Source organism: Periplaneta americana, chromosome 15 (genome assembly GCF_040183065.1).
Source record: "Periplaneta americana isolate PAMFEO1 chromosome 15, P.americana_PAMFEO1_priV1, whole genome shotgun sequence".
Lineage (NCBI taxonomy): Eukaryota > Metazoa > Arthropoda > Insecta > Blattodea > Blattidae > Periplaneta > Periplaneta americana.
In genome coordinates, this window is record NC_091131.1 from 31,894,164 (window position 1) to 31,909,344 (window position 15,181).

Genomic DNA, 15,181 nt, shown 5'->3' on the forward strand with positions numbered 1-15,181 from the left:
TTATGAAAATTGATACTTTAGGATAGGCCTACATATTTCGTTTTTAAACGTGTGTCTAAGCATTTACTCAAGGACACTAGTTAATAAAGACCATAGACTGGATCAAGTTAGTTGGAGTGTGCTTTTATTTAAAAACAGTGCCCTGTCAGATTGGAGTAAATTTTTCTACAGGAAAAGAATATGTTTGGTATACAATGTTAATTTGTTCACTGAAATAGATCACCTTGTGTAACATTCGTGAATGAGTATGGTAATTATTCTTAAAGTTGAGATATCTGTGATTTTGTACTGCCCTACATACTTACGATTGTTATCCCAGCTCCTTTCATAAGTTTCAGGACCTTTGCACAGTGTTGGTCTTCCTCTTCTCTAATGATTGAATCCAAAAGTTAATTCTTATTTTGCTTCGAGAACACCTCACACTTTAGAAGACAATGTCTTGCAATCTCTTTCCTCTGCTTTAAAATTTGGCATATAAAGCTGTCGTATGTATGTTTCCTGCTGTTTTGTCAAGTAAAACTTATTGGGCCATATTCATAGACATTCTTAGCGCAGGCTTCCGGTGGATGATCTGTGAACTAACGTTTTTCGTATTCATAAACCAGTATTAGTGACATGATATGATATGAATCCTGTACAAGTAATCAGCCGGGGCTGTACTAGCCGGGGCTAGTTTAGCACGCTCGTAGCGCGGGCTAGCAAAATGTCTATGCATAGCGCACCTCTAGTGTCCATTTGGTTATAGGCTATGCATTGTACGTATTAAGAGTTTTTTTCGACAAGTAATTTGCAAAGTTTTTTTACCGTGGAATGTTTTGTATAACTTTGAAAGCAAGTATAGAGCGTTCGAGCCAAGATGTTCACTCACTACCTGTAGCATGTGGCCTCCGCATGCTATACGGGTTGCCTGTCTCCCGCCAAACGGCAAAATAAAACTCATAATACTGAAATAAAATGCTTACGTTATTGTAGTAATTGCTGGAAATGGTGACCTTTGGCATTCAAGCATGCTTGACATCGCTTCAGCACATTTCTGGACACTTTCTGTAGTTCATTTTCACTTATGTTATGCACTACACAAGTTTTGTATGGTTTTAACTTCAACAATTTAGTGGCATGTTGAACTGAGATTTTTGGCACTATTTCCTGTGCTAATCTGCATGAAGATTTTTGAAGCCTTCATTCTAATCAAAAACCTATTTCATCTAATGTTTCCAGTTAAGACCCGTTTATTCACACGACACTTCTTATTTTGAACTGAGCTTGTCTCGTTAAATTTCTTTACAAGTTTGAATATTGTTTTCTTATTTGGTACAGGACCATCCAGAAAACGTCTGAATTTACGGCAACACGTTTTTCACGTATATTTCACGAAAGTCTCGCATATAAAAATGCGTTGTTCTATACTGTACATCACAACATTAACGTACACAACAGAGACACACTGAATATTGACTTCAGAGCCGTTGGAATCTGCTGTAACAAGAAAGACATAATGCCGGAATTCGCATCATTCCCGCCCGCCAACCAGTTTTCTTGGTAATGGGGAACATCTTTGCTCAAACGCTGTGTATATGCTCCTTGAATTGATTGCTAACTAAAAATAGTTAAGTCCACCTTATTAGTCTCTGGACAGACTAGCATGTTCAGCATTTTCTCTATACTTGTGGAACAGTTATACCCCTGTGACTCAATTGCCAGAACCTCTGCTGTAGTACCAGAGTGGAACAGGGGAAGGCGAGGATGCCTTTTGATAGGAGAGGCTGTTAGTTGCGCATCACTTTTCCTTCTTCTAGGATTCTGAGAGTGTAGGCCTACTTAAATTAATGATGAATTATCAAGTAAAAGGGGAAAGAAACTTAGGAAGTCTTTTCAAGAGATGGAAAGATTATATAATGTAGAGCCGTGACCAGAATATTGTACGAAATAGAAATATAAAAATTGGAGATTTATCCTTCGAAGGGGTGGAAAAATTCAAATATCTTGGAGCATCAGTAACAAATATAGACACTCGGGAGGAAATTAAACGCAGAATAAATATGGGAAATGCCTGTTATTATTCGATTGAGAAGCTTTTATCATCTAGTCTGCTGTCAAAAAATCTGAAAGTTAGAATTTATAAAACAGTTATATTACCGGTTGTTCTTTATGGTTGTGAAACTTGGACTCTCACTCTGAGAGAGGAACATAGGTTAAGGGTGTTTGAGAATAAGGTTCTTAGGAAAATATTTGGGGCTAAGCGGAATGAAGTTACAGGAGAATGGAAAAAGTTACACAACGCAGAACTGCACGCATTGTATTCTTCACCTGACATAATTAGGAACATTAAATCCAGACGTTTGAGATGGGCAGGGCATGTAGCACGTATGGACGAATCCAGAAATGCATATAGAGTGTTAGTTGGGAGGCCGGAGGGAAAAAGACCTTTGGGGAGGCCGAGACGTAGATGGGAGGATAATATTAAAATGGATTTGAGGGAGGTGGGATATGATGATAAAGAATGGATTAATCTTGCACAGGATAGGGACCGATGGCGTGCTTATGTGAGGGCGGCAATGAACCTTCGGGTTCCTTAAAAGCCATTTGTAAGTAAGTAAGAGCCTGTAACTAACAAGTCTTAATAGGCCAAACACTTGACAGGATGAAGGTGGTGATGGTGGTCATAATCATAATTATCATCATCACATTACTTAAAGGGTGTAATTGATGTTTTTTTTATTTGAAGTGTTGTATCAGTGAAGAAGTGTGTTGTGTTAGTGAATTGTGTAATAGTGTCAGTGAAGTATGTTTGTGTCAGTGAAGTTTTATAGTAGTAGAGCAAAGTATTTTAACAGTGTTTTTGAAGTGTTAGTGAAATCAGGATAGTATCAGTGTCAGTGTCGTAATTCCAGTGAGTGAGTTGATAGTGAAATGAGTGAGGTTATAAGATATATTTGAAGGGAATGTGCGTAAATGACCTTGACATGGTTGGGTATCCATTATCTTTTTCACTTTTTATTTTGAACTATATTCGTGCATTTAATACAAACGCTGTAATGACACGTAATTAAATGCTAATTCAGTGTACCTTTATTGCAAGAGACCTCACTTTGTATTGATTGGAATTGATGGAACCACATACCAATAGAAATAATTATCGTAGCGTAATTTAAAATTGATTAACAGATTCTATTAAATAATATAATAATATAATTACTAATAGTAAAAATGAATAATAAAAGTAATACAGTATCGATAAATTACTTTTATTAATGCATTATATGTATAGCAATTATGTCGTACTTATTGGCTGGCATTATATTCACCCTACATCACGAGAACCCTACAATGTGTTTGACTAGTGTTTGGTCGAGATACAGGGCTAGGAAATAGCTGCTCTCAGAGCGCTTAGCTTCCCCCACTACAGTTGCTGTTCCACAGGTATTCATATGGTGACTATTCTGTTTACTATACGAATTTGCCGCCCCTGGTCGAGAAGAATCAAGACCCTTTCCGAACAGTCCATTTATACTATAAATGGGGTAATAATAATAATAATAATAATAATAATAATATTTGTCAGAAACCAGTGTACAAGGCCTGGATATGACATTGTCAGGTTCGATAGTATACACACACACACATACATTCACACATGCACAAACTAACTTAGCACAAATAAATATAGACAAGTAAACAAATAATTATAAGCAAATAAACATACATAGTCCAATAAACAAACACTGAGAAATAAACAAAACAAACATTGAGAGATAAACAGAGTATGCTGTAGGTTAAAACATTTATATAGGGACAAAAGGTATAATTAAAATATAAAGAAATGGTTACGTTTCTGAAATACAATATTTACATCACACTCCATGAATTCACTCACTGAATAGAAAGGTCTGTTCAGCAACCATCTATGTATGCAAGACTTAAACTTATTTATTGGTAACTTTCTCGCCTCCATTGGTAGCTTATTAAATATATTTATGCCATTAAAAAAGCAGGTATTTGAGCTCACACTCAATCTGCACCTTGTGTAATCTAATTTATCTTTATTCCTAGTGTTGAAGGAATGTATATCTGATCTAGTCTGATAAAAATCTATGTTGGATCTAAGGAATATCAAGATTCTGTAAATGAATAGATTGTAAACTGACATTACCTTTAACTCTGGAAATAGTAGTCTACATGATTCCTTGGTATTTTTATTGAATATTACCCTCAGTGCTCTTTTTTGTAGTAATAAGATGCTATTGACTCCTGTTGCACTTCCCCATATATGGATTCCATAGTTAATGTGAGATTCAAACAGTGCAAAATATACCTGTCTGAGAGTTTCTGTTGAAACCAATGGCCTTAACTTCCTAAAAAAAAATTACCCTCGACAATTTAGTACATATACTTTCTATGTGTTTGTGCCATCCTAATTTTGGATCCATATAAAAACCTAACAGTTTAACATAAGATATTTCATTATCTAGTGTGTTGGGGAGGCCTAAGGTATGAACCCATTAGCTTATTAGCTTACTTTTCTAATATAATGTTTTGTTTGTGATTCGGTTTTGTTTTTTTTTTTTAATTTCTTCTTTAGTTATTTTGTATAGTGATGATTATGTAGATGGGGATATAAATATTAATCAATTTATTTTCACCACTGCCAGTTATAGGGTATTTATCGCGTATAGTGTGTTAATACACAATTTTTTAAGTAGAGAGATCATAATCTGCGGGAGAAAAGACTTAAACATTCAAGTAAAATAATTAATATAAATACAAGGTGTAAATTAATTTCTATTACAAACTGATGGAATAAGTTTATGTAGGGGAGTCATTGTTCACTTTTCGCATTGCTTATGAAACCATTTCAAAAATAATTAATTACTGTTAGTTTTTGGTTTGGACATTCCATTACAATGATGAATCTCACATTGGGTACATGGGCTATAGCAGTTGCTCTAAGTGACGATCTTGAACGTCCTTGCAGATATTGCACTTGTCAATTATGTTTTGGTGGATCTGTTGAAACATGTCTCGTTGTGTCTTGATCTTATGTGTCACCATCAAAATCTGTGCCAATATAGCCTATCTTACTCATACGCAACATGCATCTTGTAAATTCTGTTCTGCATGTTCTCAAAACGAAGTCAATGGGCGTCAAATTTGAGAATATGGATTCCATGTCACTGGCCCCTCCCTCTTCCAAGACACTTCTCCATTAGGTTGATTGAGATGGAGAGTGTGACAGGTGGATTTCTATATGTTACGGGAGTTGAAGAGGTCTTTCCTAGTGAATGAAGCTTCATCACTGAGCAATACCATCTGTGGAAATTGAGAATCTACATTACAGCATTCAAGGAACCAGCAGGAGAAGCAAACACGTGATAAAGTCGTCAGTCACTCAATCAGTAAGCCCATCAGTCGCTTGCCTTGTTAATGAGCCTTCAGTTACTCAGTCATTCTCAAATCAGTCCTTCAGTAGTGAGCTCATCCCTCAGTGCTTCAGTCTGTCATCATTCTGCTTGTCAGCCATTCATTTGGCCATTTAATCTGTTAGCCATTCAGTCGGTTTTTCCAACTGTCAGCTCTTTAGTCATACATCAGTCAGCCTATCAGTTATTTCATAAGTTAGTCACTCCGTCTGTCAGCTCTTCAATTAGCCATTCCATCTGTCAGCCTTCGAACCAATCATTCCATCTGTCATCACTTCAGTTGGTCAGTCAGCCTGTCAGCCGTTCAGTCTGTTGCTCCGTCTGTCAGCTCTCCAATTGGCCACTTTGTTTGTCAGCATTTTAGTCTGTTGCTCTGTCAGATCCTCAGTCACTTGGTCATTCTGTCAGCCCGTCTGTCAGTCAGTGTGTCAGCACTTCACTCTGTCAGACCCTCAGTCTGTCATTTTATCAGCTCCTCAGTCAGTCTTGTCTGTCAGCCCGTCAGTCAGTTGGTCTGTCTGTCTGTCAGTTCCTCAGTCAGCTGGTTGCTCTGTCAGTTCCTCAGTCAGTCAGTTGTTTGCTCTGTCAGACCCTCAGTCAGTCGTTCGCTCTGTCAGACCCTCAGTCAGTTGTTTGCTCTGTCAGATCCTCAGTCAGTTGTTCTGTCAGACCCTCAGTCAGGCGTTTGCTCTGTCAGATCCTCAGTCAGTTGCTCTGTCAGACCTTCAGTCAGTCATTCTCTCTGTCAGATCCGCAGTCAGTTGCTCTGTCAGACCCTCAGTCAGTCGTTTGCTCTGTCAGATCCTCGGTTAGTTGCTCTGTCAGACCCTTAGTCAGTCGTTTGGTCTGTCAGATCCTCAGTCAGTTACTCTGTCAGACCCTCAGTCAGTCGTTCACTCTGTCAGATCCTCAGTCAGTTGCTCTGTCAGACCTTCAGTCAGGCATTTGCTCTGTCAGATCCTCAGTCAGTCGTTTGCTCTGTCAGATCCTCAGTCAGTTGCTCTGTCAGACCCTCAAGTGAGTCGATCATTCTGTCAGTCCCTGAGTCAGTCACTTGGTCTTCCCTTAAGTCAGTCAGTCTTCCCTTGAGTTGAGTCCATTGGTCAGCCTTGTGTCAGTCAGTCAGCCAGCCCTTGAGTCAATCTGTTGGCTCTTCAGTTGGTCTGTCAGTCCTTCAGTGCATCTATCTCTGAGGCAGATGTTTGTTCAGTCAGTTTGTCAGTCAATTTTTGACATCCGTTTTTGATCTCGTCAGTCAATTTTAGTCGAGCAATCAGATGTTCCATTGCTACTGTATAATCCGACATTATGTCGCGCCTCCTCTTCTCATTCATTGATCAGTTATATGGATTTAGCAATATGTAAATTTCTTGACAAGTAATATACCCTTCACAACTCTATTTTAATTTGAAGATGAAAATTGTTTGAATCTGTGAAACTTCACGATATTTGTAAATCACAAGCAATTGAAATGGTCCAACTCACATCACTTATAAATAACCCGTAATTTCCTGTTCCATTTAAGAAAAGTACGATTTTAGTGTTCCTGAATTTCTGTAGTGGAAAATAAATGTGGGATATTTAAATGCATACTATTATAATAATTATTCAATTCATATTCGTAACCTTGCTCCAAAATTAGTGTGTGGTACTTCTGTATATCACTGCATTTAAAAAATAATTTTGATTGTTATTCTTTTTTTGTAAGTTGTTTGGCTTCTGTTGCAGTTATATTTCGAGTTACTTTTGGTGGTTTTAAATAAGAGTTCGTCTTCATGATTTTTGAAAATATTTGTGTACAGTATTATCACATACTTCATTTTATAAAATTAACCTTTTTGAATTTATAGAGCTTCTCTCTTTTGTTGTAACTTTAGGATATTTACATTTATTTTCGGTTATATCTGAGAAGCTAGTATCCTTTGTTCACTGTAGTGTTCCTTGGCATGTTCATGTATAAATGCAGTGTTGAAATCAATACTGGAAGTTATATGCCAGCCGATAAAAATAAATTGAATATTTTAAGAACATATGATGGTTTATGATGTTAAGCGATACTGTCTTCGAAGAAAAACTTCGATATGTTGAGCTTTGAAGAAGCATGAATTAGAGAAATTATTGCTCGTGAAATGTTCATTTCTGCACTGAATTAAGCCATTATACTGTATATAGTTCTACATAACGAAAATTGTCTAAGTACGTCATATAATTTGTTGACAGTTTAACTAATGTTTTTGTTATAGATTACCAATATATTTAATTACACTTTTATTTTCTTTTTTTCTTTTCTTTTGTGATTTTTAGATACAGAAATATGTTACTAAGTTTTGTTTCTCTTGAATTAATTGAGTTACTAGATTTTCATTGTGTAAAACACGCAGTTGTCATTTTTTAGTTTTATGTATTTATTTAGGCTATAGCGGTTTTAAGTCCCAGTTCATATCGGGACTGTCTATAGTTTACTGCTGAGAATACTTATTCCGGTTACACTATATGTATTATTTTGCGGTAGTTGGGGTCCAATTCGGCATTTGCATTTAACTGAAAATTAGCTATGTATATTCAATCGAGAAAAACTACGGGGAAAAAAAAACTATCAAATTGGTCGGCATCGGGAATCAAACTCAAGACGTCCCGAATGCGAGTCCAGCGCTTTATCAGTGAGCCATCTCTCTCGGTAATTATCATTTCATGATCTACAAAAATGCACAAATAAATCAGCAATTGCTGCTTCCGGTATGCTCGCTCTTTTCTCTCTTATTTTCATGTGCCTTGATGTTTTCCGCACATACAGTAATTCATGGGAATATTGAGTATCATATATGGGTTATGTACACAGTATACGACACTACTAGTTTTAAAGAAAGTACATATTGTAATTTATTACTTCAATTCGAGTATAGACATTTTACGCAATCATTGAAATTTCTTTAAATCCCCTACGACGTTTTTAAAAACATGAAGGAGACGGATGGCTGTTGCTTTTATCTCTAGAAACATATCCTTAATAAAAATGTAACTTAAAGGAACAGTTTTTCCTTGTGAACTAAGGGAAGTACATTGTCATTATAGTGCTGTGAGTAATGGGCAGCCATGTGATAATTAGTAGTACAGTGAGTCATGGTTTAACCAGTACGCAACTTCCACCTAAAATTATACGTAATTAAAACTTGATACGTGACTGTCACGCTGGAGCAGTGACTTTTATAATAACGATTGTAATTAAAATTAAAACAGAATTTCCCATCGTCTGTGACTTCATAGACCATGGTCTCGCTCTTAATTCTGCGCCATTCTTCTGTGTTATCTGCCACTTTTCTCCACCTTCTTACATCCAAAACTCTTGAGGTCTTTTACCACGACTTCTTGCCGTCGTAGTCTTGATCTTCCTACAATACACATTCCTCCTAGTTCAGGCATGCAGAAGTCATTGAATCCATGCGCGACTACGTTGATGTCCTTGTTCCGTTGTTGTTCGTCGCTTTACCTACCCGCCCTCATGCAGCTGTCGGAGTTTTTACTGTAAACCAGTGGTTACCAAACACCACGAAATTGTAACGTAATAGAAATGCAACCCGCACACCACTATCGCAGGGAGAGGGGTGGAATGGGTATCTCCTCAGGTAATGCAGTGAATAACGTGCAGAGATGGACTGTGTGACCAAAAAACAAAAGCAATATAATATTCTTCTACTTATTAAATATACACACTTTTTTCCATGTTAATTTTTTATCTTCCTATTCATTATTTTTGTAAAGGGTGCGTCAGAAAGAACGGATGGATTTCAAACTATCGATACGCAACGAGGAGAGAGATATAGTGAGGGGGACCACGACTGTTGGGTCAGCCATAGAATGCAGTTTCAGTTGAGAATATGGTGTTGGTCTGGTGTACAACTTGCTTTCATCGTAGAGACATTTTTGAAAAATGAAGAGTCTGTGATCGCCACTCAGGACTCATTTCGACATCGGATGTCACGCTAGGACTCCAACTCGGAATACAATTTTGCGGTGGGTGGCTTCATTTCGTATCACAGGTTCAACATTAAAGAAGAAATCACCTGGACGAAATTCTATTGCACTGAGATTGTCCGAGGCTACGGTAAGATCTCGCGCCCTGCGACTTCTTTCTTTGGGACCATTTGAAGGCGTAAGTTTGTAAACATCGATCACATACACTGGACGATCTGAAGACAGCGATTCGTGAAGAAATCGTGGCAATTGCACCAGCTATGACTGTGAAAGTGATGGCGAACATCAGGAAACGCCTCGATGCCTGTATTGAAAGCCAAGGACATCATATGGATAATGTTGTTTTCCATAAATAAACTGCATGTATTGGTGAACATGTTGATAACAATAAATTTTTGATTTGATGAATCTTTACAATTTTCTTGCCATGTGAAATTCATCCGTTCTTTATGACGCACTCTGTATTATTAATGAAATGAAATAAATAAATTTTCTTATTTACCATAAAAAGAACGTGTACTTTACATCAGCAGATATTTGAAATTAGAAGAACTTGCCAGGCTGGTCACGAAGTTGTAAATTACACTACATTGACTACATACTTAAAAAACGTCGAAGTATTTTACTCTGATTAAGACATAGAAGCCGATACTTTTCATTGTTTATTTATTAATAAAATATTCAAGTTACAGGTAAGGGCGTGGTAGTCTTCATAACAAAAAAATAATGACAACGTACATTGTTCTTTTATACTTCATTTAAAATTTTACAACAAATTATCTCATATTTTTGCCATCTGCACAAAATAAATACTTTTCCTCCCATGCTCCTTAAAATTAAGTTTTTACTTACTATCTGTTTTCGAAAAGACATCGAAACATATTATCCTACACACTTGTAACATTACATGCGTACGTCCGCTGCTGATAAATGTCTTGTCTTATATCGAAGTGATGGCTATAAACAGAGGGAGGCGGTATGATGCCATGGTTACACTTCAGTGGAGGCAGGGGCATATGTCGCGACACAGCTTTTGGCGATCACTGCTGTAAACATTCAGTGGCGTATTCCTTACACTATCACCTTGCGATTTAATTAACACATTTTTCATTTTGATAGTTTATAATATGAAACAGATCTAGCAGTAGAATCAATATAACATCTCTAAAATTAATGCAATTGTGGAATTAAAAATATTACTTTCACTTTTACATTCATTATCAAAATTGTATTAAACTTTTTTTGTTTGAAATGTCTCAAAGAATAACCCCCTGAAATTAATGACATTACTTACGGTACACCCTGTATATACTTGGTGTTCATTTCAAAGTGTGTCATGACGTCACTGTTGGTGAGTCAGCGATTTGAAGCGAGTTTCAGCTTTTATGTCAGAGAAGTTTCCTATTAATCAAGCGTTCAATCTGAACTTAAGAACGTGTACGGTATAACTTGGTCGTAGCAAAAGATGGCGGTCTGTACGGTCTGTGTGCTACCATAACCTCTTTCGAACTGTGTTTTGCGCGGGCAAGTCGTACCCAGGGTATTTGTTATCATCGGTTGCGTACGGCAACATTCCACAACACAAATCAAATGCTCCGTGTCCATGTTGACCGTCTAAGTTAATGTCAACAAATACGTAAGTAATCGTCTTAACCCTCTCCCCATATCCCGACAGTAAGAAAAAAACTCACCTCAGTACGTGTTTCCAAACAGTTCACATTCCTGCCACTGCAGGCGTTACCGTACGTATCGGTAAGTACTCTTCAGAATGAACGCCGTACTTGGTAGGCAACTTCTCTTGCATATAGGTAATACGCCTTTGCGGAGATGTAGGAATATTGAATTCTCTAAGCTCATCGGCTAGCCACATGACGACATACAGCGAGCCATGAGACACTTTGAACTGAACACCCAGTATACATAATGTTTTCAGAATACATTCTGTTAAATTATGGAACGAACCAAACATTTCTGTGTTATAATCGTAATGAAATTCGGATCTGATTACCTGATTCTTTCTTTTACTGCAAACTGCCATCTGCACTGTGGCATTTCCTTCTGACAACCTTGTCAAATTCAGGCTCCGTCTTCAACTAATATACAATTCATTCATTCATAGTGTTCTGCCTAATGGCAGGTCTTTCACTACAAACCCAGCATTCTCCAGTCTTTCCTATTTTCTGTCTTCCTCTTTGTCTCCTCATATGATGCATATATCTTAATGTCGTCTGTCATCAGATATATTCTTCTGCCCATAAACTCTTCTCCCATTCACCATTTCTTCCAGTGCATAGTACACAATAAAGAAACCAAATGTGAATAAGCACCTCTACTTCGCATATTGTTTTTTTCTGATAATTTAATCTGCGGAAGACCTGTTCATAAGTATAAGTAGAACCAAAAAATGCAACAATGCGACTACCGAAATGGCGAAAGATTCGGTATTAATTTTCCAGCAGCACACGATAGAATTCCAATCCTGTCATTCCTGATATACGCAAATATGTTTTATTTTGGATGTCAAATGTCGTGCGCTGTGGTGTCGTGGTCTAGGGCATGCTGCCTAGGACTCGCGTTATGGAATGCGCGCTGGTTCGAGTCCTTATGGAGGAAGAAATTTTCTCATGAAATTTCGGCCAGTGTATGGGACCGGTGCCCACCAAGCATCGTGATGCACTTGGGGAGCTATGATAGGTAGCGAAATCCAGTTACGCAAACCAGCTATAATGACTGGGGGGCTCATCGTGCTAACCACACGATATCTCCATTCTGGTCCACGCCTGTGGAGTAACGGTCAGCGCGTCTGGCCGCGAAACCAGGTGGCCCGGGTTCGAATCCCGGTCGGGGCAAGTTACCTGGTTGAGGTTTTTCCGGGGTTTTCCCTCAACCCAATATGAGCAAATGCTGGGTAACTTTCGGTGCTGGACCCGGACTCATTTCACCGGCATTATCACCTTCATTTCATTCAGACGCTAAATAACCTAGATGTTGATACAGCGTCGTAAAATAACCCAATAAAATAAAAAAAATAAAATCTCCATTCTGGTTGTATGATCGTCCACCTCTGCTTCGGCATGTGGCTGTGAGGCCAGCAGCCAGCTGGTCGGTCTTGGCCCTTCGTGGGCTGTAGCGCCACGGATTATTATTGGATGTCAAATAGTTCAAGTTCTAATGCATGAGCATGAGGTTCTCGCCGAGATATTTATTAATTTTTTAGTAGGTTATTTTACGACGCTTTATCAACATCTAGGTTATTTAGCGTCTGAATGAGAAGAAGGTGATAATGCCGGTGAAATGAGTCCGGGGTCCAACACCGAAAGTTACCCAGCATTTGCTCATATTGGGTTGAGGTAAAACCCTGGAAGAAACCTCAACCAGGTAACTTGCCCCGACCGGGAATCGAACCCAGGCCACCTGGTTTCGCGGCTAGACGTGCTAACCATTACTCCACAGGTGTGGACGATATATATTATCAGGCAGTACATCTCACTTGATGATATGTGCCAAAGGAAGAACAATTATTGTTTATATATATATATATATATCTGATGTCTGATTAGTGTATTATGTTACTGTTATCTGGCATTTCGAATGGCCGCTCAAAGAATATTTCTGTTACACCTTGTCGTTAAGTAAAGCAAGTGGTAGTGATAAAAGAGAGATAGAAGGTTGTGTTTTACGCAGACCATATACAATTGATATTTAGAGTTTACGAGTTATTTTCTTTTCTTTAATATTCCACTGTTCTTCCTCTTATAACAGAAAAAAGGCTGAGTCTTGAGTCCTTTGATGAAGTGAGAACAGTTGTTTAACTCGCCATAACTCGGAAACCAGTTAAGATTTAGAGTAGCAGTAAGTTTTGAAAGTTATCTCCATTCTTTTTCAACATTTCTCTCACTTTGACCCCCCTCCCCCCATCTAACGTGAAAAACAAACAAGTTTGCTGCTGACCAACTGTTGAAGGTGTAAATTTCTATTTTGAATAGATCTCTTCGAAGTTACTATTTTTTCTCTCTGTTTCCAAAAAATATTTTGACTTCGAAATTTTTTCTGTGCTTTCCTCAGACATTCACCTATCAATCATAACAATTACAGCGAGATTGATTGACTATCTTAGGAGCTACAACGTGATAAATATTTAGCACAGCGGGAAACTGTGACATCACTCTCTCGCACAAGCCATCTATATACAACACCACAGCCATCTCCGATTGGTTCTCATATGCAGGAGATTTGCCATAGAGAATATGTGGGATGTTTTCTTAGAGTAGCTACTTCTGTTTCCTCTGCCATTTTCATTTCACCATTGCTCCGTCCTAATCCAGCCTTTGCTTAGATTTTTATTCCAATTTCATACTGTACATTTTTGGTGAACAGAGTGGATGCTGTAGGCAGGTTTACAGTTTAGATTTGTCTTGTTTCCTTCCACCATTGCTCCATCCTGCTCCAGTCATAATTCAGTCACACTTCGTACCCAAGCAGATTCTGAGATATTTATGGTAAACAAATTGACTGTGGGGCAGGTTTTCTTAGAATACTTAAATTTCCCCCCGTCATTTTTCATTTCCCATTACTCCATTCCAATCCAGATGAAACTCAGATCTCAGATAGGCAGGTTTGGATTCAAGGCAGATACTGTTAAATTTTTGGTGGACGAAGCATTATGTGGAAGAGGTTTACTCGGTATTTTGTTTTCTCCTTCACTTTTCTTTCTTCATGCTGTGCAAGTCATAGTAGCTCAGCTATTTAGATTTCTATCCCAGGCAGATTCTGTGAGATTTGTGTTGGACAAAGTTGCTGTGGAAGTTTTTTCTGAGTATTTCTCAGCCATTTTCATTACGTAATTCCTTTGTTATTGTGATCATTAAATAAATAAATGACGAATTTAAAAACTCTGAGACTCATTGTAGAATCCGTTATTTAACATTGCGGCAACTTATTTAATTACATTATCTGTCTCTGATTTTTTTTATTGACCATTGCGTGAAGTAAAAGTTACACCAGCTGTTGTTATTTTAGAGTAAATATTTTTCATCTGTATAATGAATATTTTAACGCATTGTATTCTTCACCTGACATAATTAGGAACATTAAATCCAGATGTTTGTGATGGGCAGGGCATGTAGCACATATGGGCGAATTCAGGAATGCATATAGAGTGTTAGTTGGGAGACCGGAGGGAAAAAGACCTTTGGGGAGGCCGAGACGTAGATGGGAGGATAGTATTGAACTGGATTTGAGGGAGGTGGGATATGATGATAGGGACTGGATTAATCTTGCACAGGATAGGGACCGATGGCGGGCTTATGTGAGGGCGGCAGTGAACCTTCGGATTCCTTAAAAGCCATTTGTAAGTAAGTAAGTAAGTAATAGTGAATATTTTATTATGATATTACTGTTTTTACATTCTGATTTTTATGATTTCTTTGCAGATGTCGTTATTACATACAATACCCATGGGTTCCAGCATACCAAGGCGTGATCACATTATTTGTGATTGCCAATTTCACACTGGCCACATTCATGGATCCAGGAGTCATTCCAAGAGGTGAGCACAAATCATTTTTATTTCATAGATTTTTATTAAATTTCTTTCACCATTTTGGCAGATAAGTACATTGGTTGAGAAATTTTATATACAGTTTTTCTATTAGTGGTATGAATTAATAATCCATGACACAGTAACCCATGGAGAGCCAAGATCAACCAGCTGATTTTTGGCCTCAAGTCCACATGCTATAACAGAGATTAACTATCATTTAACCAGTATGGGTGGTTAGTATTCGTACGAT

General features: G+C 37.8%; 1 protein-coding gene across 4 annotated transcripts in view; it reads left to right on the plus strand.

Moving 5' to 3' along the window:
- The window catches only part of Zdhhc8 (zinc finger DHHC-type containing 8), a 103,661-nt gene that overhangs the window by 5,337 nt on the left and 83,143 nt on the right, over nucleotides 1–15,181 (plus strand). For all 4 annotated transcript variants that reach the window (XR_011336085.1, XM_069846916.1, XM_069846918.1 and 1 more), the window contains one exon: nucleotides 14,822–14,937. Coding sequence is in view for 3 of the 4 variants with exons in the window: in XM_069846916.1 (XP_069703017.1) it covers nucleotides 14,822–14,937 (116 nt within the window). In the remaining variant the exon portion in view is untranslated. The remainder of the gene's footprint in view (nucleotides 1–14,821; nucleotides 14,938–15,181) is intronic.